At 41.4% G+C, this 25000-nt stretch overlaps 1 protein-coding gene across 1 annotated transcript; it reads left to right on the top strand.

Annotated features, from left to right (window-relative positions):
• The first annotated feature begins 267 nt into the window (after window positions 1-267).
• On the top strand, window positions 268-14990 carry LOC109935081 (G2/mitotic-specific cyclin-B1). Its single transcript, XM_020533769.2, has 9 exons — window positions 268-396; window positions 1878-2015; window positions 2791-2886; window positions 3952-4131; window positions 5201-5359; window positions 8505-8741; window positions 9692-9832; window positions 12127-12237; window positions 14746-14990. Exons 1-9 carry the CDS (start codon window positions 376-378, stop codon window positions 14854-14856), a joined length of 1194 nt encoding a protein of 397 aa, XP_020389358.2. The 5' UTR covers window positions 268-375; the 3' UTR covers window positions 14857-14990.
• The last annotated feature ends 10010 nt before the right edge of the window (window positions 14991-25000 follow it).

Genomic DNA, 25000 nt, shown 5'->3' with positions numbered 1-25000 from the left:
CTATCCGTCTCCTCGTACGATTGGTGGCATCCAAATGGACCAATCACAGCGACTCAAAGTTCGCCTCTATTTGGGGGAGAAAAACGGAGAGAAACGATAACGTTCACACAAACGGGCAATAAATGTGCCCGGTGCCCAGCGGCAGCTGCCTCCAGCTGATCGCTACATTTCCAATGATGCGGGGGGTAAACGATACAAACCGCTGACGTCAGACAAGCCCGTCGCCAGGGCAACGCATTCTGGTGGGGCGGGCTGCGCCAATCAGAGTGGGCGGAATGTGGAACGGCAGCAAATGAGCGTGCAGCGGCGGGGAGTTTAAACCTGAAGCCGGCTGGTGTTGGGTTGCAGTCAGTGGCGAGTGCTCAGGCGGTTAGCATGGCTCTTCGGATGGTTAAGGTATCGTTTATTATTGACCTTTTTTTTTTAAATTAAAAAAAACAAAACCCTCGTTTCCTCCACCGTAATTACCCACTCTAAGGCAAGGTGCCCAAGATTTTCCAACAGGAGCAACCATGAGTTTAACGGAATTGGTTCGCTTGTGTTTTATTTTTAAACTGGGCATTTTAAAAAAAATTTTGGTAATGAAATTTGGAGTAAAACTAAATAGTCTTTTTTTTTTAATTCAAAAATTGTTTTATTTTCTCGCTAATGGAAGCGAATCCTGTAGCCATGCTTAACACTTATGGTAGTCTTTTAAGGTGCAAGTATTGTATGTGGCAACTTCACTTCCGACCTGCTTTTGTTAACCCGTATAACAGACCGAAGCTAAAACCAAAGACTGCTATAAGCGTTTGGTTATATTTTTGACTTCTGGGCCGAAATTGGTGTGCAATTGTTTTGGTTTAACCCCTCTCTTATGTAGAGGGTGAACGCGGCGATAACTTCTGGCTGGATTGCTGTTGGGCGTGCAGGGAAGAGCGGTGCAGCTCTGCAACGAAGTTCAGTGGTGTTTTCTGAGGCTTCCTAAAAAAAAGTCAACTTTCTGCGTCTGGCATAAGTGGCTGGACCCACAGGAGGGTCCACTTTCGTATATTGCCAAAATCTGTAGATAAGCGGTAGCCTTGTATTTCAATGCAGGAATGAAAAGTAACAGTATTTTTACTTCTAAGGCGGGGCTCCCAGATCACATGCTTTTGCAACGTTGCAAAGTCCTACGGGAAGGCGCCATTCAGAATCTGGTTCAAAAATATCAATGTCATAAACAAGTCAAATACACTGTCGTGAATTACTTTCTCACCCCAATCCTTTGGGGGTTTGGACCGCTTGTCGGAGGTTTCTGTGCAGGAAATACACTTTTTTTTTTTAATTCCATTTTAGTCATCTCGGACTCCATTCTTGCAACTTGCTTTTGACATTGAGTCCTCTCCTCCCTCCCACTGCACCAAATTCATGTTTTTTTTATGGGGGGAAAAATCCCGTCTGCAGAAGGTGGCTGGAGTGGTACTTGATGTTTATGTAAACACCACGGTCAGAACTCATTGTGTAATCAATTCCTCTAAACCATGGTTCTGAACAACTGTTTAATTCTTTAGTTGTCTGGCTTTAACTGGGATTAGTGTTGGAGCCAGACATGTGAATTTTCCTTAACAATTGCTAGCTTTGGTTAATGGCTTTTCCTTCCTCTTCCCACTTTGGCCAATGTAGGCCAAATTCTCGATGGCTATCCTGTCCTACAAATCTATAAAGCTGTCTAGTATTATGTGAGTTAGAATGGATGGGGAGAAAGCTGGCTAACTGCTGTACTGCAACAGACCAGAAAAGTGGAATGGAGCAAAGAGGCGAAATACCTCCTGTGCTATTGCAGTACTGCAGCAGTGCCCAGTTTAGTGTTGTTCTTGTTTGTTCAGTATTAACATCCTAATGAACTACTTTGACAGACTAATCATGTTGGCAAAGACAATGTTGAACCAAAAGTCCTTCCAGGAAAAGTTGGAACAAAGCTTGGCTTGAGACCCAGAACTGCTTTGGTGGACATAGGCAACAAGACATTAGGAACTAAACTCCCAGTGAAAAAGGTATGTTGTGCATTGCTAGATAACCTGTTTCCCTTACTGAACTTAAATTCCTGGCAGCTGTATTTGATTTTTGCCCCTATTGTGGCAAACATATTGACTAATTCGCAGAATGCTTCTCCAGTATAATGTGCAACCCTGATTGTTTGCTTTTAATTCATCTAGTGTTGGCACTCCTCTTCTGTCCTTGAGCTTCATTCTACTGCTATAGTAGACCAACACTAAACCACACCTTCTCATTGGGTAGATTTTTGTTACTTTCTGAACTCATTACAACTTCATAGCACTAACTGATCCCATGGTTTTTTGACCGTATCACTTAATTTCTTTAAACCACTTCTAACAAGGGGGCATTCAAGTTATCTCTTCAACAGCTATAGCCATGCTCTTTTGTCACATGCTTCTAATTAATCTCTCCTGGTCTTAGTATTTCAGACTTTGTTTTTGCATTTTTGACAATGCATTCCTTCTACCTTCCTTTCTGAAAAGCATTGTTTATTTGTTAGCAGAGATTACCAAATGTCCTTTCAGCAAACTCTCCATGTTGCCTGACTTGCTTAGTTTCTCCAGAAACTTTTTATTTCTTTGGTTTTGGATTTCCAGCATCTGGAGTTCTTTTCCACTTTAGTACTATCTGCTTTATCTCTTTTAGTCTTGACTGTTTTGCTCTGTAAAGGTGATTAACTACTGCTTGGATAACTTAGTAAATGAAACTGCATTGAGGGGGTGGGGGAGAGAAGTGCTAGCATGAAATAAAACCTTATTTTAAATTCTACAGGGGAAAAGTACAGTGGCCCCAAAGGTGGAACCTGTGAAGAAGGTCAATAAACCAGTAGCTCCACAAACAGAAAAGCAATATGAAGATATACCAAAGGTAACTGTTCCAAAAGCTGGAGTCAGCTGTAAAAGCAGGCCGAACAAATACTTGCGCAGTGAAAGGATGCGTCCTTCTCTAATGCACTATCTTGAAGGAAACTCCACTGCTAAAGAGGATTTTTTTTTTTTCTTCTTGCTCTCCATCCTAGACCATTAAACCTGTATGTCCCAGAATGTCTGTACCATAGCAATGCCACAAATCGGCAGTTATTTGCTGTTGTCCTTAACTTCAGTTAATTTGTGTTCTGGACATCTTGATGCTATTTGCATTTTTTTGAATGTAGCACTCTTTGCTCTGACAAACTAAATTGTGCAAATGTTCTTCAGGATTTAAGTATGAATGCTTTGGTTCAGTCTGAGCTCTGCATGTAAATCGTGCAGAGTTGGTATAACACTAAATTTCAAACTGCTGACCAAGGCCATCGTTTTAAGAACAGCAGGAGTAGACCGTGTGGTCAGTTAGTATTGCTCTCCATTCAATACTGCTATGGCTGATCTTAGTTTTTAGTTTTGCTTCCATGTCACTTCATTTTAGTTTGTTTGCTCTCCATTATCCCTCTACTTCCCTAGACCAAGTCTCCAGTCCCTAAAATTCGTAGAACAATGAAGTATCTGAAATTTCTGCATGTAGCCTTTCAAAGATTCTTAACCCCCAAAGTGAAGAAATTTCTTATCTTGTAATCTCAAGAGGAGTGGATCATCTTAGCACCCTGGTCTAGATTCCTGATAGGTTGAACAAACCTGTCCACTCCTTCAGAATCTGACTTTCTTGGTTTTTATAAAAGTAAGTCTTGAGCATTAGCCTGTTTAGTTTACACTAAATACTACAGTTATCTAATTCAGGATGGCATTGAATAAATGTAAAGATGCTGCCTTGATCTAATGTATTGTCTCACTTGTCAATGACTGTAGTTGCTACCTGTAATTCTTGCCAGTGACGCTAGTGTTAGTATGGGTAAATAATTGAAATATTAATTACAAGCAGTTCTCGCTTCAGATATGAAGTGGATAGCAGTCCTTGCTGTGGTCTTTGTTACATGTTGTAACCATGCCATCTCTTCAGTTACAGGTACCAACATCACCATCCCTGATGGAAACATCAGGCTGTATACCTGAAGACTTGTGCCAGGCATTTTCAGATGTTCTCCTTCCTGTTAAAGATGTCGATGCAGATGATGGTGATAATCCCATGCTATGCAGTGAATATGTTAAAGATATCTACAAATACCTGAGACAACTGGAGGTCAGATTTTTTTTAGTTGACATCAGTTCAAATTCTAGCCTCCTATCTTCCACCTTCCTTAAATGTGTCATCTTCAAAAAGAAAACTCTGCTTGTATCTGCTCATGCAAGTGCTGTTCACCCTTCTCAATGCACTTCACTATATAAATCCTTGTCTGGGACTTAATTTAAATTTTTTCCTTTTAAAGAAGGTCCCTGAGTGACTTCCATTTTCAGTTGTCAAATATTTCAGTCCTCCAGGATCTCTATCCCTTACTTCCTGACTTTTTTTTAAAAACCTCCAATTGTTGGCTGCCTTCAGCTGAGATCTCCCATTTTCTTCCTAATGTCCTTTTTTGTTATCCATATTTCTCCTGTTTTCAACAGGAAACCACTTTTACAGTATTAAAGTTGCCAAGAGCAATATTGTGCCTACTCTTCCACCATTTTTAATCATGAAAGATCTCTTTAGCTGTCATCACTAACATGTAACTAGGGTCTTTCATTGTGAGGAAATTAGACTTCATTTCCTTAGGACACTTGTAGACAAATTCTTGGGTTCAATTTTTTTGGTCCTGGCTTATGGGGAAGGCTACCTGGAATTTTTTGCTGTTGCAACATTAAGTGCTCAAGCAAAGCTGTGCACTTCATGCTAGGTCACTTTCATTTTGAGTAATGGCCACTTTTCTGCTGTTCAAAGCAGTGGCTTGTCCATTTTGAGGACAGTTAGGAATCAGTCATGTTGTGGGTCTGAAGGTTGCATCTAGTCAGACCAGAGATGGATGGCAGCTTTCCTTCCTAAAAGTCATCAGTAAGTCAAGTGGATTTTTTTGGTCAGTCAGTTGAATTAACTGACTGGTTGCCATTTCCAAACTTCCAATGCTAATTCCACCAGCTACCACAGTGGGATTTGAATCTGTCCCTGTGCCAGGGCCTTTGGATTCTTAGTCAAGTGATGTATCCACTCTGCCACCTTTGTGGAACTTGTACACAATAAGAAATGCATTCTCTTGGGGTAGTGGAGGGAGATTTTGAAATTGATCACTGTTTTAATAAACTTTTTATTGCCACCAATTTATTTTTACTCAAAGGTGGAGCAGTCAGTGAGACCAAGGTACCTGGAAGGAAGGGAGATAACTGGGAATATGCGTGCTATCCTCATAGACTGGCTTGTGCAAGTTCAGAGGAAATTTCAGCTGCTCCAAGAAACACTATACATGACTGTATCAATCATTGATCGATATCTTCAGGTAAGAATACTCCTTTCATTCTGAGATCACATGAAGCCTTAATTGGATAGTGGTGCTTCTTTAAAAAGCCATCTGTTTAAATCTAGGAATTAACCCAGTGTTTGAGAAACTGGTTCATGGACTGAAAGCTGCATAGGCAGCATTCTCCCTGTTAACCTGGTATCTCATTCTGTAGTGGAGTCAAGATTTAAATGTTGTTGTTACCCAAGGGCTTTTGATTATTTGTACAAAGACTTGACTTGAGCCCTGTGAACAGCAGGAGCCTGCCTCCAGTTTTGAAGCTTTCTTCCTCTGTAGAAGGACCAATGTTATGAGCCTGTATTCTGGACCTGATGCAACTTTCCAATGTGGCACTTTAAGAACCCATCTTTGAAGGTCACAATTCTAGGATATGAAGAGCTGCTGTTAAAAATTTGAAGCTGTGGGTATGCATTTCCCACAGTTTTTCAACTTTTATCAGGCTCTTCAAAGGTTGAACCTCAATTGTTTGAATCCCATTCCGATCAAGTCTGTTAGCTTGTAAACAGAGTATCTCCTGGCTTTGTGTACATGCCAGTGTCTTTGTCCACTTCTTGCCACTTTGAATAGGGTGGTGAGCTACCACCTCAAACCACTACAGTCCATTCTGTTGGGTAGAACCACAGGTCAACTAGAGGAGTTCCAGGATTCTCTCCTTCAATGACACTGAACAAATGGTGATTTTTATATTTCCAACTCAGGGTGGTAAGTGGTGTTCCTGTGGATGTGCTGACTTTTGCCCTTCAAGATGGCAGTTGTTGGTTGGCAGGGTGCTGTATAAGTAGCCTTGGTGAATGTCTTCAGCGCATCTTCTAGATGGCATACACTGCTAAACCTGAGCAGTGGTGGAAGGAGAATATCTGAACATTCTGCCAACAAAGCGGGCTGCTTTGTCCTGGATGGTGTCAAGCTGCTTGTAGTGCTGGAGCTGCAGCCATCTAGGCTAACAATACACCTTTGTAGATGAACAGGCTTTGGGGTTGAGTGTTATGGGATTCCTAGCCTCTTGACATTCAGATAACTTAATTGGTTTAAGACTAGCATCTTTTGTTGGGAACCTCACCAGAGGTGTTGGCCATCACCACCCCAAGGTGGATAAATCCCTGGGAAGCAAGGGGAGAGATTGACAATACAAATCTCAGGAATCCTCACTTGAGGTGCCAGAAGACTAGACATCAGCTAATGTGGTGCCACCCCTTAGCATGGCAAGATTAAAGCCAGGTAACTATAGACCAGTGAGCCTGACATCAGTGGTAGGCAAATTGTTGCAAGGAATCCTGAGGGACAAGACTTGCATTCCTTTGGCAAGTGTTGACTAATTGAAGTTAACAGGGCTGTGCATGGGGAAATCATGTCTCTAACTTTGATTCTTCTGGTTTTTCTCTTCCTTGAAGTATGAGGATTGAGGGCAGTAGTAGATGTGATCTAGATGGGCTTCAGTAAAGTGGTTTGACAAGGTTCCTCTTGCTAGCCTGGTAGCAAGATTAGATAACGTGGAATACAGGGAGAACTGGCTGAAGGTACAGGGTTGCTTAGACTGGAGGCCTGTGACTAGCAGGGTGCTGTAAGAATTGGTGCTGAGTCCACTGCTTTTAATTGATTAGTAAAATGGCTTGCACATGAACATAAGAGGTATGGTTACGAAGTTTGCAGATGGCACAAATTAGAGCTGTAGTGGACTGCAAAGGTTACCTCCTAACAGGACTTTCCTCAGATGTACTGAGTGGCAGATGAAGTTTTTTGGATAAATGAGGTGCTGCATTTTTGCAAAGGCAAACGAGCAGGAGTTGTAACATCTTAATGGTAAGGTCTGGTGAGTGATGCTGAACAAAGGCCTTGGAGTGCAGGTTTGTACTTGAAGGTGGTGTCTTGGATAGGATAGTGAAGGCATTTGGTATGTTTGTCTTTATTGGTCAGTGCATTGAGTGTAGGAGTTGGGAGATCATGTTGTGGATGTACAGGATACTAGTTATTCCACTTCTGAAATACTGTTCAATTCTAGTCTCCCTGCTATTGGCAGAATGCTGTGAAACTTGAAAGGATTCAGGAAAAAGTTACAAGAACATTAGAGGCAGCCCTCCAGCTCTGGTAGGGAGAAGCAGAACAGGCTGGGGCTATTTTCTGCAGAGCCTCAGACTGAGGGATGACATAGAAGCTTAAATTGAAGGGCATGGATAGTGTAAATAGCCAAGGTCTTTGAGCCCCAAACGAGAGGGCATGGGTTTAAAGTGAGGGAAAAGATTTTGAAAGATTCCCAAGGAACTGCTTCTACATGCAGAGGATGGTGCATGTAATGAGCTGCTAGAAGTGGGAGGCTGGTACAATTGCTACAATTAAAAGGGATATGGGCCAAATGGGACTAGATTTATTTGGGAATCTGGTCAGCATAGACAAGTTGGACTGAAGGGTATATCTGTATGTATGACTAATTCTGTCTGAATATCACTACAAATGCCTCAGCCTTTATTATACTGCCTGGACTCCCCACTTTGAGGATGGGGATATTTGAAGTGCTGCTCCCCCCTCAATCACTTGTTTAACTATCCACAACCACTTAATGAGTAAGATGACAGAACTCTGATCTGATCCATTTTGGAATTGTTTAGCCTCTGCTGTTTTGATACAAGTAATGTGGTGTCACTGTTGGTATGCCTGGTGCTAATTATAGCCCTTTGATAGGCCTCTTTATTGGATGACAAATGACTGAATAGTTGCAGATTTTATACTCTAATCTGCAACCTCTCTGGGGATTAACATTACCCAGTTCAATAACTGGGGTTCTGGCATTGGAACAACTTTCATCCTTCATCTCATCATGTAACAATCACCACACTATGTAGTAACATCCCCAGACTTGTGTTTTTAAGTGTCACTTTCATCTTGATCAGTCCATTTCTATGGGTTGGAGAAACTCTCTTGGAAAGTTGAACTCCAGAATGGGACCTAGATCTTTGGATGCTTTAGTCTCCTAAATGTCCATTGCTTCATGTTTCTTCAAATTGAAGTTGAGCATTAAGGTTGTAGTCCTAAAAGCTGAATGTCAACAGCTTAATGTAAGTCTAAGATCAAAAGTAAAGAGCAGATAAGATGTTCCACTTGTTTAGAACTGTTGCAACTGTCTCTGCAGGATAATCCAGTAACCAAGAACAATCTACAACTTGTTGGTGTGACAGCAATGCTGGTAGCATCCAAATATGAAGAAATGTATCCTCCAGAAATTGGGGACTTTGTCTATGTCACAGACAACACTTACACTACAGCTGCAATACGTGAGATGGAGAGGAAGATTCTCAAGAAGCTTAACTTCTCTCTTGGTCGACCTCTTCCTCTGCACTTTCTGAGGAGGTCTTCAAAAGTGGCAGAAGTAAGTCTAGCTTTACTTTGTCAGCAAAGACTTGAGTTGCATTTCAATTCTATACTGAAATTACCTTTTATTCTTGTCAGCTAAGGCTTGGGCAACTGAAGTTACTCAATGTCTCTTTTGGTTTTTTAAACTACAGGATTGGCCATGGGACCCACTGACATCTTTCTATCTCAATGTCCATTTGATCTGGTAGATAATCTAAGGCTGGCATTTTGCATAGTTGTCTGATATTTCAGACAACTGAATTTGGCATTCCTGCCTCAATTAGGTCATGGTTCAAACATTCAATTAAGAATTTAACACAACTGCTATAATCAGTTCTGTCCTAGTCAATGTTTATTGTTCAGCCCAAACTGCCCAAGGATTACTTACTTGTCTTTTATAACTCACTGAATCATGTTCTTAAATTTGACTGCCGGGTTCTTTATAATCCAAAAATCAAGGTAGTTGTGGTACTAGAGACTTTTCAACATTGAAAGAAGCCTTGTAGCCTGTGATTGCTACTTAAATCCTTCTGGCTCCAGTGTCCTGACAAGCAAGAATGTCTGTCTGAAGACTAAGTGGTGTTTTTTTTTTTAACTGAAGCAAATGCTTCACTGCCCTTAGGAAGGAAACTGCCATCCTTGCTGGTCTGGCCTACATGTGACTCCAGATCCACAGCAATGTGGCTGACTTATCAGTTAAGGATGAGCAATAATACTGGCCTAGCCAGAGACTTTCTCCTATGAATTAAAAGGTGCAGAATCTAGCTAAAGGAGGAATCTCCTGTTCTTGAAGCAATATAAATTGGAAAAGTATCTGACAAAAGCACTCTCGGTTGTGTAGAATCTAAGTTAACTGACATGAAATGTAACAATGCCTATAATAAATCTTTATGCCAAAGAAGCTAAACAAAGCACTGTTTCTAAAATTCACTTTTTCACCTTTGTTTTTACTGTTCTGACCTTTAGGTAAGCTCTGAACACCATACTCTGGCTAAATATCTAATGGAACTGACTATCACTGACTATGAGATGATCCATTATCTTCCATCTCAGATTGCTGCTGCAGCTTTTTGTCTTGCCCAGAAAGTCTTGAATAGTGGAGAGTGGGTGAGTATTCTTGAAGAGAGCCGGATTAGTCCAAGTCTGTTCAGCCACTTGCTGATGGCAGTGTTTCTCAACCCCACTTTCTGCCTACTCACCATAACACTTAGTCCCCATACTAACCAAGAACTTCTGTCTTAAACACTGACTTGGTCGCCACAGCTCTCTTCTGCAATGAGTTCCATGGATTCACTAGCCTCTGGCTGAACATATTCCTTGTCTCGGTTCTTAGTTCACTAAGACTGTGCCCTCCAGTCCTGGTCTCTGCTGCTAGGAGAAGCATCTTCTCCATGTCCACTCTCAGGCCTTGGTATACTGTTGGGTTCACTTGAGATTCCCACCCACTACTTTTTTTAGTACAGACTGAGTCCTCAGCCACTCCTGATGACAAGATCTTCATCCTGGGTTTATTCCTGTAAACCACCTCTGGGCCCCTTCTAGATATGGGGCACAAAAATTGCTCTATCTTTCAAATGCAATCTGATCAAAACCTTGTACAGCCTCAGCAGTACATCTCCGCTCTTGTATTCCGGTCCCCTAAAAACACATGCTAACATTGTATTTGCCTTCCCAACTACCAACTGAACCTGCATGTGAACCTTGAATCCTGAACTATGCCTCCAGTCCCTCTTGGGCTTCAGATTTTCAAAGCTGTTCCCCATTTAGAAAGTAGTCTGTGCCTCTTTGCATCAAAGTGCAGAACATCACACTTTCCCTTTTTTTGCCCGCTCTTGCTCTTGCACTCTTATTCCACCATGTGCTTCCAAGTGTTCTGCAATCTATCATTTTTAATGGACCAGTCACTTTTGTTACTAATGACAAGGCTAACTCCTAATTCCTATCTTCTGACTACCTTTTTTAATGCCCACTGCAATAACCCATTCTCTTTCCCTTCCTTTCTCTCTCCCCCACACCCTTAACTACAGTGATTCCTAGATTGCTACCAATGCCTCTACAACTTCATCAGCAAGTTCCAGAACTCTAGGGTGTGCTCCATTTGGTCCAGGTGACTTATCCAACATTAGACCTTTCAGCTTCCCCAGCACCTTTAATGATGGCCCTTTTTTAATGGGACAGAGATGCCCCAAATCCAAGTTCTGGTGTGCTGCCAGTATCTTTCACCACAAACTGATGCAGGTGCTTTTCAGTTCCATTTCTTGGTACCCACTACCACTACTCCAGCTTTCTTTGAAAGCTGTCTAATCTCCACTCTTGCCCCTTTACTTTTGTACATAAAGCCTGCAATATTTTACCATAACTTGCTAGCTTAGCCTTGCACCCCCCCAGCATTGCTATTTTAACTGTCCTCTGGTGTTAAAGGCTTCCAACTAACCTTCACCACATACAATTCTTTTTGCTTTTATGCTGGTAATGAAGTACCATGCAGTAATGGTTGCCTTGCCATCCCCTTTTGGTATACTACTTCCTTGGGAACAACAGCAGAAATTCATCCCAAACTATCCCAGAAGCACTTGCCATTGCTCCACCATCTTCCCTACTGGGCTCCCTTCCAATTAACTCTAGACAGCTCCTTCCTCTTGCCTTTGAGTTTAAAAAAAAAAGTGACTGATTTAATACAATATTTGCTTCAGCTGAACTGAAGGATGAATTTCATTATATAATGGAAACCCTCCCTACCCGTAATCCTTCACTTTAAGCTCATCACCACCAAACCCAGAATTAGCTATTCCCTGTGGGTGCTACCGCAACCTGCTCAAAAAGCACTTCGAGACAGAATTGTGGAATGCCTCTTGATCTGCAGCCAACCTGTTTCCTCCAGTCCACCTGCCAGTTGAAGTTCCCCCTGACATGAATTGTAATTGTGCCTTCTCCTTTATTTTCTTCCTCCAATGACAATTGCTAGGAGGCCTGTACATAACTCCCATCAGTGCTTGCCCTTTGTGGTCTCAACTCTACCCACACTCTCTCTGCCTTCTGACTGTATAATGCTTTCTGTCAAGTTAAGAACAAGCCCAAGGTGGTGTATCTGTCTTGTTTCTCTTCCTACATTATTACTAAGGAACTATTTAAAATATGAAATGATCACATGATGTCCAATCAGCCTGATCATTAACCAGCAATCCACCACCCTGCCTTTTTCCAATGTTCCATGCTACTGAACCCCCCTCCCCATTACTATTTAGCTTACACCCTAGTTATGTTTTGGTCCTAGCATAACTTCAGGTGGAGCCCACCCCCATGAGAACAGTACTGGTGTCAATGCCAGACTTCAGCTGAAAGATGATAATTGTCTAGCTTTGTCATTCTACAAGCCCTAAATAGTTCTATCATTCTTCTAGTCACTTCTCCTGCAGCGTTACATGTCTTATAAAGAAGAGGATCTCATTCCAGTGATGGAACACATTGCTAAGAATGTTGTGAAAGTCAATCAAGGTCTAACTAAACATATGGTAAGTGCTTATATTCAATATTCAGTAACTGGATGTTGACTCCTGTACCTTTGCCTAAAATGGCAGTTCTTAAATTCACACTTTGGAATCCAAATGTTTTGAAGTAGGTCATCAGGTTTCACAAAATCAGGTGTGGTAAACAAAGTTGCTTTTTGCAGTTGGTAATGTAGTGCCTAATCTTGTAGTCATTGAATCACCACAAGTAGTCTTTAATGAGATGACAAGGATTTTTAAGTGACTCATTTGTAACAAATGGTACAACCTAGTTCCTAAACTTTTTTCAGATGCCCATCACAGAAATTACTTTTGTCTCTGCTCCTAATCTCTTCAATGGACTTTTCTAAATGCTCCTTGGACTGATGACAGTTTGTCTTCTGGGAAATTATGGCCTTCTGAAACAAACTAGTTGCTTGATTCTCCTGAACTGAAAGCAAAACCGATGTGTTTTTAAACTCTGCTTTAAGCTGGCCAGTATGAATATCTTCATGCATTAAGATGCCAGCTCAGTTAACTGAATTACATGCCTTTTCTGGCAAGTGTCACTTGTCTACTGTTCCAAATGAGTTTCAGAATTGAAACCACATCTGCCTCCTAAAAATCTAATGGTGTATTATGTATCATGCACACTGGAACAAGCTGGTTAAAGTAGAGGCCACTCAGCTTTTTTACACTACATTACATTAATTCTGCAAGATCAACCCCCTCCCCCCCCAAAAAAAAAACAAGCTGCACCTTCTGCACACTAACAACTTGCTGCAATAAAGTTTACTCATAATATTTGCACTTCCTTTTTACTAATTTCTTTTTTCTTGTCCACCCAAAACCATTTCTCCCTGTCTGACCACACCTCCATCAGGGCAGCTCAGTGGTTAGCACTGCTGCCTCACAGCACCAGGGACCCAGGTTCAATACCATCCTCGGGCAACTGTCTAGAGTTTCCATACTTTCCCCATGTCTGCATGGGTTTCCTCCCACAGTACAAAGATGTGCAGCCTAGGTGGATAGGCCATGCTAAATTGCCTGTAGTGTGTTCAGGGATGTGTAGTTTAGGGGATGGGTCTGGATGGAGTTCTGAGGGTCAGTGTAGACTCGTTGGGCTGAATGGCCAGTTTCCACAAGGGATTCTTTGATTATGATTTTTGATACTTGGCAGATTACCTTGCAATATTTAAGAGGGGTACAGTCTCAGCTTATCTTGCTGCAGTTCCCCTTTTTGAACCACCTGAAGGTGTTATGCAACCCTCTAATGTCACCATCCTATTCCATGATACAATAGTCAACTACATAGATCCATTATGTTGTATGGCATACAGACCTCTTGTTCTGTAATCTAGTACTTAAATTCTTTAGTCAAATTTTTAGACAGGCAATATAGCCTTGCTGTGTATTTGACTACTGTTTTAACAAGTAAAGGCAAGTTAGCATCCCTAGATCTTATCAGGCACCAAGATTGCAATTTTGACATTTTGTTATCAGAAGTGGATAACTGACCTGTAGATTAACTTGGTCTGTTGTAAACCTATTTTTCAAGCAAGCTTTTAATGCCACTTTGCTGTAAGTGCTCTGAATCATAAACAAGGCGTCAATATCCAAGGCGAAAAGAAATCCTTCAGATACAAAATATTGTAAATGTTGGAAATACTAGGAAAATCCAGGTCAGGCAACAACCAAGTCACTACTTTTTTTTTTTTGTTCCTGTTCACTCTTAATCTACCTTTATGCTGCTCTCCTCACTTGGAAGAAAGGGAGATCTAGTTCAAAAGCATCACCCTTAACCAAGCCAGTACTTTTTTAATTACTAAAATTCTTCCCTTACCTCCCCCTGCCCAGTAACTTTCTGTCACATCTCATGTAATCCAGAACTGCTTACACTGACCTAACATGCTTTTATGTGCCAAAAAAACTCCAATTTTCTGCTCTTCTAACCTCGTGGTTAGTGGGCCTTTTGCCTCTTTCTACTTGCCTAGCCACCTTCAAGCATCTGCAGCATGAATTTCCCAAGTCATACTTCCTCTTGCACTTCAGTAACCTATCACACATTTCCCTATCCTCTTGCAATTCAATGCCTCACTTCTCAGCATGTTGTCATTGGGTTTTTCCTTTCTTAATCAACTACGCAGCCAAATCATCTGCAAAACTTAATATCCCTCTTGCACTACACTAAATCATGTCACAATTGCCCTTTGATTCTTGCCATGGAGTCAACTTTAGATTTTTTGACTAATCTGCCTTTTGAACCTCTTGAATCCAAAGTCTTGCTAGAATCACTGGCTGACTTATGGAGTTGGATTTTCTGAAGTGCTGCAGTCTTAAGTCATATTACTTACTTAGCCTGGAACAAACAATATCTTCACACTGGAAGAAGCTATTGCTAAGCCATGTTATGAAACTCTTCTTAACGATACTAAACTTTGCTCCTCTGCAAAAAAAAAAAAGTTCCAATACATGTGGTTTGCCTACTATTGTAGGCTCTAACTTTGTTTTTTCTCTTTTTTCCCTTTGGTCTAGACTGTTAAGAATAAATATGCCAGCAGTAAGCAAATGAAGATCAGCACTATTCCACAGCTAAAATCTGATGTGATACTCAACCTTTCGAAGCATTTAATCTCCCAGAAATAACTTCACTTTCTCTGAGCAGCATATCCTTGTAGAGTCTATCTGAGATGCTTGTCAGCACCATGTGCTACTGTAAATAAATGTAATTATCCATTTTATCTACTGACTTTCATTAATAAAACTGATTTTAAAATTCAGTTGTCCAACATTGGTGTTAATGCATTAGTTCAAATGCAGCTTTCGAACACTTAATCCATTTTGAAGTCAAGTGTAGTTCAGTTCTCAAGTTTGGCTTGATTTTTCTATTTATCAAACTCTACCCTCTGCATTGACATGTGGTTCCTTTCTGGAAACCAGTCTGAAATCCCATTTGTTTTAATCAAGTTCAACATTTACATGGTTGAACTATATCTGCTTTGCTAAATCATAGCACAGCATTTACATCAACTTTCTCCACTCTCCATAATCCTTTGAAGTCATCTCCCAGCAATCAACCAATTTCCACCTAAGGACAGTCCAATGACAAACTTTTGGTCTTTAAATGGTTTGCCCTCAATCAAATTCTCTGGTTTTAGACTTGCTGGTCAGTGCAAACAGCTGATCTACATCATCCTAACTAGCTTCAGTGGCTCCCCTAATGGGACTAAATGGTGTAGTGGTAATGTTCTGGAGGCCTGGTCAAAGGCTCTGCTGACAAATGGCCAAACTCGAATTTGACTTGAGTGGAGGGGCAAGTTTTGGAATTGAGTCTGAGTCTGATTGTGTGAAACCATTATGGGCCCTCTTGTAGTCCAGTGGTAGTGTCCCTACCACTGGACTGAAGCACTTGGGTTCCATGTCCTAACTACTCCAGACGTGTATATCAACATCCAAACGGGCAGATTAGGAAAATTCCTGTATACAATTCCCTTTTCCCTTTTGCCTCAAATCTCTAGTTCCCAAAAAAAAAACTAACCCCAGTGTTAGTGTCCCTGCCTTTGAGCCAGGATGCCTAGGGTCAAGTACCACCTGCTCAGACCTATTTTAATTTTTTTTTTTTTTAAAAAAAAAAAAAAAAAAATTCCCTCTTGCCTTTAAATTTCAAAGCATGATCACCTTCTTCCCGAACACCAACTTGGGTGAACCTGTTGCAATTTGTCATTTAAAGTATATTTCCCCTCTGCATAAGGGAACCAAAACTGTACTTAATGCTCCAGGTTGATGTATAAATGTGGCAACAATACAATTGAGTGGTGTGCATATCTTTCTAAGACTTCAAACCAGAGATTCTTCCAAGTCAGGATGGTGAGTATTGATGGGTACTGCTATTGTCCCAGGTGCAATAGAGGTCACAGGTCTGGAAGATATTTCTGAAATTGTATCTTGTAGACTGGAGGGAAGTGAATCTTTTCAGGGTGGTTTCAAATAGAACTTGATTTTGGAATAAATCACTTTAAATTAACATTGCAGGTTCTTTAAATTGGAATAAACCTAGTTTGTTTCTACTTTTCCCAACCTATTATCTCTTGGCTACGATTTTTACATAGTCTGGGCCTGAGCTAATTTAAAGGTTTTCCCCCTAGTTAGGGAGACTGACATTCCATTGGTTATAGCCTAGTGATCCAATGCTCATATTCTAGGCTAAGTTAATTTAATAAGGAATAGTGGTGGCCATTCATTTCCATTAGTAAATGGCTTAACTCCTTTTACATGAAACTTCAAGTAAAGCATAGCTGGACTGTGATTTTTAAACTGACCCAGAATGCTGTTCTTAGTACACTTTCTAAGGTTACTTTTCTTGTATGCACATAATTTGCATTAACTAGGTTATGAAAACAAAGTACTGCAGATGGTGGAAATCAAATTTAAAAGAGGAAGTGCTGAGGAAACAGCAGGTCTGGGAGCAGCTGAAGTGAGGAAAATGTTTGCTATAAATCTGATGACTCCTACTGTACTCAATGTTAACTGTTTCTATGCATTTATTAGGTAGTGGGTGCTAAAAAAGCACTTGATCATATGAATACAAAATCTGGTGTGATAAATAAATATAGAATATTCATCTATAGATTTATCAGAACAATGGGTGCAAAGTTATGCAATTAAATCCAATGTATCAATAAAGAATACAAGATACTAGTTGGTATGGATGTAATTTGTCTTCAGTTATAGTTTTCCTTGTTTTTTGGGCTGTATCATAAGGCTATGCCTATTTTGCTGATGTTATGATATTCTCTAATCTTAACTAAATTGGGCAAAATTGGCATTAAATAATCTGGGCTCAAGGAAACTGAATCCACATCCATATATTTCTTTTGAGTCTTAAATCTAAAGTTTCAACTTCACATCTATGCACATTTGCCCAAGCATGTTGGAGAAGCTTTACTTTGGTGACCTTATGTCATTAAAAATGCATTGCAAATAAGATAGTCAAGGGTGTGGTGTGGATCATTTTAAAATAAATGCAAAATTGCAATTTAAAATCTGTAATGGCACTTTATGGCTGCACCTGAAGATCTGATGGCATGAGAAAAGACATCTCACACAGGGACAACTGGTGTGGAAAATGTTTGTAATGACAGGAAAAAAAAAAATTGTAATTTGCGTATGCCATGAAACCAGGAAATAGGAACAGGAGTAAGTAATTTGGCCTCTCAAACCTGTTCCACCATTCAATAGGATCATGGCTGACCCAACATTCCTCATGTCCACTTTCTTGTGTTTTCCCCAATATCCTTGATTTCCCCACCTGATCAAGAATTTATCTATCTCAGCCTTAAATATACACGGACTCTGCCCACACAGCTGTCTGTGGCACAGAGTTCCAAAAACACACAGCCCTCTAGGAGAAGAAATTCCTCCTCGTCAGTCTTCATTTGGCACCTTTTAATTCTGAGACTTTCTGAGGTCCTAAACTTCCCCATGAGGGGAAGCATCATCTCGGCATTTACCCTATCAAGCCCTTTAATAATCCTTATATGTTTCAATAAGATCACGTCTCTTTCTTCTAAACTCCAGTGAGTAGAGTCCCAACCTGTTTAGCTGTTGTTGATAAGAATATCCCTCCATACCAGGGATCACAACAAGTCAAATGCAGGTAAGCTGAAACCTGTCTTAACGTTGTTGGCCATTTCCACCAACTGAATAGGAAATCCAATAGAAGGCTACCATTGACATTTCCAGACTGGTGACTCCAGATTTGCCAAACAAGTCTAAACCTGAGATAAGGTGTAGAACTGGATGAACGCAGCAGGCCAGGCAGCATCAGAGGAGCAGGAAAGCTGACATTTCCCGTCTGGACCCTTCTTCAGAAATGGCGGAGGGGAAGGGGGCTCTGAAATAAATAGAAGGAGGGGGAGGCGGTGCTAGAAGGTGGATAGTGAAGCAGACAGGTGGAGAGAAGACGGACAGGTCGAGGAGGCGGGGATGAAGCTTGTAAAGGTGATTGTAGGTAGGGAGTTGGAATGGTGGTTGGTCAGTGAGGTGGGAGGGGCAGGTAGGTGGGAGAGAAGATGGACAGGTCAAGGAGGCGGGAACGAGAGGGAGGGGCAGGTCTTGGCATGAGGTCAGGGGTGGGGAGATTTTGAATCTCGTAAAGTCCACATTGAGACCATTGGGTTGTAGGGTTCCCAGGCGAAATATGAAGTGCTGTTCCTCCAGTTTTCGGGTGGCATTGTTGTGACACTGGAGGAGGCCCAGGATGGACATGTCGTCCAGGGAGTGGGAGGGGGAGTTGAAGTGGTTCGCAACTGGGAGGTGTTGTTGTTTGTCGTGGACCAAGCGTAGGTGCTCCACAAAGCAGTCTCCGAGCCTCTGCTTGGTCTCCCTGATGTAGAGGAGGCCACATCGGGAACAGCGGACACAATAAACCACATTAGCGAATGTTTAATGTGGAAGGTTTTCTTGGGGCCTGGGATGGGGGTGAGGGCAGGCGTAGCACCTCCTGTGGTTGCAGAGAAAGGTGCCGGGCATGATGGGGCTAATGAGGAGTGTGGAGCTGACGAGGGAATCATGGAGAGAGCAGTCCCTCCGGAAGGCAGATAAGGCTGAGGAGGGAAATATATCCTTGGTAGAGGGGTCAGATTGCAGGTGGCAGAGAATGATACGTTGAATCCGGAAGTTAATGGGGTGATATGTGAGGACAAAGGGAATTCTGTCTTTTCTTTTATTGCGGGGAGGGGATGTGAGGGCTGAGGTGCGGGAAACGCAAGAGATGCGGTCAAGGGTGTTTTCGACCACTGTGGGGGGGGAAATTGTGGTCCTTGAAAAACGAGGACATCTGGGATGTTTGGAAGTGGAACGCCTCATCTTGGGAGCAGATGCGGTGGAGGCGGAGGAATTGGGAATAGGGGATCACATCCTTGCAGGAAGGTGGGTGAGAGGACATGTGGTCTAGGTAGCTGTGGGAGTCGGTGGGCTTGAAACAGATAACAGTTTACAGATGGTTACTAGAGATAGAGACAGAGAGGTCCAGGAACGAGAGAGAGGTATCAGAGATGGTCCAGGTGAACTTAAGGTTGGGGTGGAAGGTGTTAGTAAATTGGATGAACTGTTCGAGATCCTCGTGGGAGCATGAGGCGGCGTCGATATAGTCGTCGATGTAACGGAGGAAGAGGTGGGGGATAGGGCCAGTGTAGTTGCGGAAGAGGGACTGTTCCATGTACCCTACAAAGAGGCAGGCATAGCTTGGGTCCATGCGGGTACCCATGGCCACCCCTTTGTCTGTAGGAAGTGGGAGGAATTGAAGGAGAAGTTTAAGGGTAAGGACGGGTAAGGGTAAGTTCAGTTAGGCGGGTGAGGGTGTCGATGGAGGGGGACTGGTCGGGCCTGCGGGACAGGAAGAAGCAGAGGGCTTTTAGGCCATCTGCATGGGGAATGCAAGTATATAGGGACTGGACGTCCATGGTGAAGATGAGGTGTTGAAGGCAAGGGAACCGGAATTTTTGGAGGAGGTGGAGGGCATGGGTAGTATCCCGGATATAGGTGAGGAGTTCCTGGACCGGGGGAGAAAATAGAATCAGTAGAGGGGGGGGTTCCCCTCCCCCATTTCTGAAGAGGGGTCCAGACCCAAAACATCAGCTTTCCTGTTCCTCTGATGCTGCCTGGCCTGCTGTGTTCATCCAGCTCCACACCTTGTTATCTTAGACTCCAGCAACGGCAGTTCCTGCTTTCTGAGTGAAGTCTAAACTTGATATCACCAATTAGGATGGGGCGGAGCCACTCTTCAGTATGACATCAGGGGCAAGCTACCATTCAACATTGTGATCTCTCTGAAACCACGCAAAAACTGCTAAACATGTAAGACATCCAATTGGAGACAAAGTGAAGTTGATATAGCAAGTGGGAAACTATGATGTGACGTGAAGAGTGAGCATTATTAAAGGAGGGGAAGTTCCACCATGGAGCTTATCATCTATTCTGAAACACAAGTTGGGGAAGCAGGCAATCTTGCCAGCAAGGAAGAGAAGGAGAAGAGATACTTATTGTGACATTGAAGAAGCTCTGCTTCTTGATCCATGGCATCGCAAGCAGAGATCATTCCCATCTCCTGTCCAATCCTACAGGAATGTGGAGTTACCCTGGCAAAGAGCCTTGACCACAAGGAAGTTCTGCAGCAATGGATGACTGGACCATTTAAGGCAAGATGAAGTAGGATGCTGTCTCCCACACAGTGAGAGTGTGGCAGTTATATCAGCAGTAACTGGCTGTTAAATGGTCTCATCCACGTTCTGAATAAGTGTGTGTAAAGTGACATTTTTTGTCTGGACAACACCATTTTTGCCTTAATCTTCCCCAAAGGCACTGCATCAGGAAGCCTAATTGAAATATTCATGTTGCTAAAAGATACTGATTCCTGCTTCTTGTTTGAGTTAAGTGTCCTGCACAATCTATTAAAACACTATTAAACAGTTCTTCAAAACTGGTATTCAATGTTAACTTGCAGGTTGAATTGATGGTTGGGGTTCCTCCATCATTTAACATATATGGCATGTCTGGGAAACCTTAGCTATGTGTTTATGTAATCCTGGCCAATTATTTTTTAAAATAGCATTTTCCCGGCATTTATTTGATAGCTAAGTAACCTGACATTGGAATTTTGTGAGTCACTTGATAAATTTTATTATGATATTCAAATACAACCACTGTCTAATGGACTATTACCCAATCATCTTCCACTGATATTTGAAGTGGTCTCCATTTCCTCACAAAGACTTTATCTTTCCAATAATAGCATTCAGGTATTGGTTCTGATTTAATTTCTAAAAAGGCTGTTTATACCATTGTCTTGACTCAGGGTTTATCTGTCATTATTAATAAGGAAGATGGGCTAATCATGTCAGCCTTATTCTCTTTACCTTCATCCTTTCAGCTTAAGTTTTCAAAAGTAGTGTCTGGTAAATGAATTTCCAATCGTCTCCCTTTTTCATATACTCTTCCTCTTCCTATAAAATTCTAAGTCGCAAAAAAATCAGGAAACAATACAGGATGTTCTTGTTGTAATATCTTTATTTTCAGACAACAATATATCGTTGAACCTTCTTCATTCTGCACATTTATTTTAAGTCCAACACATTTTAAAAATTAATATGGACACCACTGAAAAGCTTCGTCTTCATTGTCATTTCTAAATGTTGTGTGGGTGCTAGGCCTTCTAGCTGAACTGAGTGGCTTGTTAAATCATTTTATGCAAATGTAACCTCACCATTTAAAAAAAGAGAATGTGTACCAATATACTAATACTTGGAAGATAGTCTCAAGTTTAAAATGATCATTTTAAGGCTTAGTCACTCATTCCAAATATCGGTAAATTAAATTGAAGTCTTAAATTCAGACTTCTCATCTATGTATTTTAAGTTGCTTCCTCCTTTATCACAGATGCTAGTGAATGTATTTTCAACTGTTTTCTAAACAATTAGATGTAAAGAGACATGTAACTTGTTTGGTTAGGTTAGCACTGTACAACACACCCTGGCCAAACACCTGATGGAACTGACAAATGGGGGGAGTATGAGGTGGTGTGTTACCCTCCTTCCCTGATTGCTGCAGCTGCCTTCCATCTAGCTCAGAAAGTCTTTAATTGTGGCAAATGGGTAAGTACACTTCTTCAATGAGATCAATTGACAGATCAGCAAAACAAGCCCTTTCACTGCCTGCTTTAAAGCCTAGTTTGGATTTACTTTTTGGACTCCCCACTTGCAGCTCTACATCTCCTGTGGAGAGGATGAACTACTTCCTGTTGTGCAATACATGGCTAAGAATGTTGTGCAAGTTAATAAACAACTGACCAGGCACATAGTAAGTGAACTGTCTAGTTTCAGATATGCTTTTTCTAAAAATGAAAGCAGACTTATAACAAGCTTTGAAGCTACAGGCTACCTCTAGTATGTGATTAAATCAAGGAGGGTACTTCTATGAATAAGCTCCCTAGGGACATTGTGCAAGTTGGCAAATTACAGCTAGCTTCCTATTTTAGACGCTAAGTCTGACCAGAGTGGTGTCAACTTCAGCTTCTAGTTTACAAGAGTACAATAACCCAAACAGCATACTTCACTTTGAATTCTTGAGCTAACAAGGCAGCTCAATAACTAAATATCATTAGTGATAGTAAATTAGAGGCAACAATAAAGGCTGGCTAGTGTAATGTTAAACATGCTTTAATGCTTTATAGCATTTGACTGACTAAAAAGGCTGATTTTCTTTCTTGCAGACTATTAAAAACAGGTATGTTAGAAAAAGCCAAATGAAGATCAGTACCATCCTGCAACTCAAATCTGTTTTTATCTTCAACTTGTCAAAACCACTAATGTCACTCTCAAACTGGTTCAGTCTTTTAAAGCAATGCTATCTGAAAGTATAAGCACCATTTTAAAGTTTATTTGTATGTTTTTAAATCTGTTTTGCTTAACTTCTTTATTCTTGAGCTAATAAAACAGCTTTCAAATGTAAGTCTGTTTAAACTGTGTCCAACCAGGACCACCACTAAGTTCTAGCTGCGTTCACTTGCACTTCAAACTGGCAGATCTCATCTTGGTGGGATTAGAAAAATAAATGAGACTCCAGACCCACAGCAATGTGGCTGATTCCAAACTGCCCTCTGGGCAATTAGGGATTGGCAATAAATGCTGCCTAGCCAGCAATACCCTCATACAGTTAATGAATAAAGAAAAATACCTCTAGAAGCTAGATGGCTGCCCAAATTCCACGAATACAGTGGCCTAATTTGCACGATACCTAGACTTAGGGTAATTCTTTTTTGCCAGTTGCAGCTAAGTGAATCGTTTTAAACAATACTCAAATTTTGAGTCTGATTTCTTTTCCAAGTCAATTTCACAACTTCCTAGTGCTTGAAATCCACTTTCACAATCTGACATGACTATAAATTGCTAGGCCACCTAGCTATTCCTTTACTGTAACTTGTCATGTACCTTAACAGATTCATGCACTTTCTCCCAACAGATGTTCTCCATCAAAGGCACATAAGATTTTTAAATCTTGTTTATGACTTCCTTTCCATTTGAATGATTTACCTGCCTGTGTTGAACTTATTGTGCCATTTTTTTCCCAATTTAATTTTAAATGCGTGAACTGGGATGAAATTCATCTCCATGCTTGGTCAAACCGTTGGGACAAAGCAGTCTGGTTGTGTCTGTGGAGAAAACAGTTAATGTTTCAGGTCAATGACCATCTTTGAATGGAGGTGTTAAGTGGCATGATGTGAAAATGGGACGGGACAAGATTTTTTTCTTAAAACCCATAAACTCCCTGGAAAGCACCATGGTAAATAGTAAACTGGTGGTTTATAAGGTGTAAAGGAGATGTAGTTAAGAGACACAGCATTAACATGACTATATAGCATAGTGATTAGGCTAGTTACTAATCAAGTTCAAATCTTGCATATCAGCAGATTTTAACATTAATACATAAGTCTACAATTTGGTGACCAAGTTCAGATTAAAGCAGTTGTGTTTACTAAACGATCCTTAAGCAGAGATACTGCTCTATGGGCAAACCAGGCATATATTCTCTGGAATCTCAAATGAAGTGTTCTCATTTAAAACCTACAAAATACCTGTACTTACCCTTCCATCACTGACTGAGGTGCTCCAGATTAACTAGAGTTTAGAACCAGGGACAGAATCCTAAAAATAAGTCAGTTAGCACCAAGATGAGAACTCACTTCATTGAAAGGATGGTGAAGTTTACGTGAAATCTTACTAGGATCAGCAACATGGGCTTGGGTGAGATGAGTGTTAAAATCAAGCAATATGTTCAGCACACCCCATCTTGATATACAGATCATCTTACCACATCTTGTATTCTGAATCAGCCTGTTTACACATGTTATGACCCACTTCCAGGGCTAGTGAGACTTGATTCTGGACCTTCTCACTCAGATCCCAGGACACTACCACTACAATCCTCAATGTTTATTCAACCTGTTCAGGCAAGTTATGATATGTCTCTGGAACTGGTGTGATTTGAACACAGATCTCTGGCTCAGTGGTAGGGAAACTATAATGCCATAAGAGCCTTTCACCATGTCTTGTATATATTTCCAGCAGTGGCTAAAATTTTTCCGAAGAAGGATCCCGACCTGAAACGTCAACTTTCCTGCTCCACTGATGCTGCTTGGCCTGTGTGTTCCTCTAGCTCCACATTGTGTTATCTCTAAGATTCTCACTAGGTGGTAGCAGCAAGTTCCCAATTGTGAAGAGTCCAACTTGCAATAAGTTGCAATCTTATCAAGCACCTTACAAAACTCAACATGCAAGGCGAAACAGGTTCTTGGTAGATTTAACTGTCCTGCTCCAAAAGACCTTCATGCTGAGCATTTTGGGTACCTGCCACAATGCATATCCAAGCATTGGTATCTAACATATGCCAGTTAACATGAACCCTCGTCATATCTCCCATTCACTTGCAGGATGCTTCTGCATTTCATTGCTGCACCAGTAACTAGTGCTGAAATGCTGCAGTAAGGATATTGTGCACTCTGGGACATGCTCCCAGCTAATGGATTAGAACAGGCTGTATCTCCCGCCTCTTTGCTCACCATCATAGTGCACACTAACTCAGCTTACCTGGATATGTACATTATCCCTGCCTTTCATTACTTTGCCCCCTTGGCTACAGACACCTGGTTAGTAATACTAGGATAACAAGGTGTAGAACTGGATGAACACAGCAGGCCAAGCAGCATCAGAGGAGCAGGAACGCTGACGTTTCGGGT

Source organism: Rhincodon typus, chromosome 3, assembly GCF_021869965.1.
Source record: "Rhincodon typus isolate 14 chromosome 3, sRhiTyp1.1, whole genome shotgun sequence".
NCBI classification, from domain to species: Eukaryota; Metazoa; Chordata; class Chondrichthyes; order Orectolobiformes; family Rhincodontidae; genus Rhincodon; species Rhincodon typus.
Note: the sequence above shows the minus strand (reverse complement) of the source record. Positions and strands in the feature narration are given on the sequence as shown.

Bases quoted from the DNA above. Each gene is read 5' to 3' on its own strand.
- LOC109935081 (XM_020533769.2), top strand. From the start codon at position 376: ATGGCTCTTCGGATGGTTAAG. The intron at 2,887-3,951 runs GTAACTGTTCCA...CCATCTCTTCAG, and splicing joins AATATGAAGATATACCAAAG to TTACAGGTACCAACATCACC. The intron at 9,833-12,126 runs GTGAGTATTCTT...TCATTCTTCTAG, and splicing joins TCTTGAATAGTGGAGAGTGG to TCACTTCTCCTGCAGCGTTA.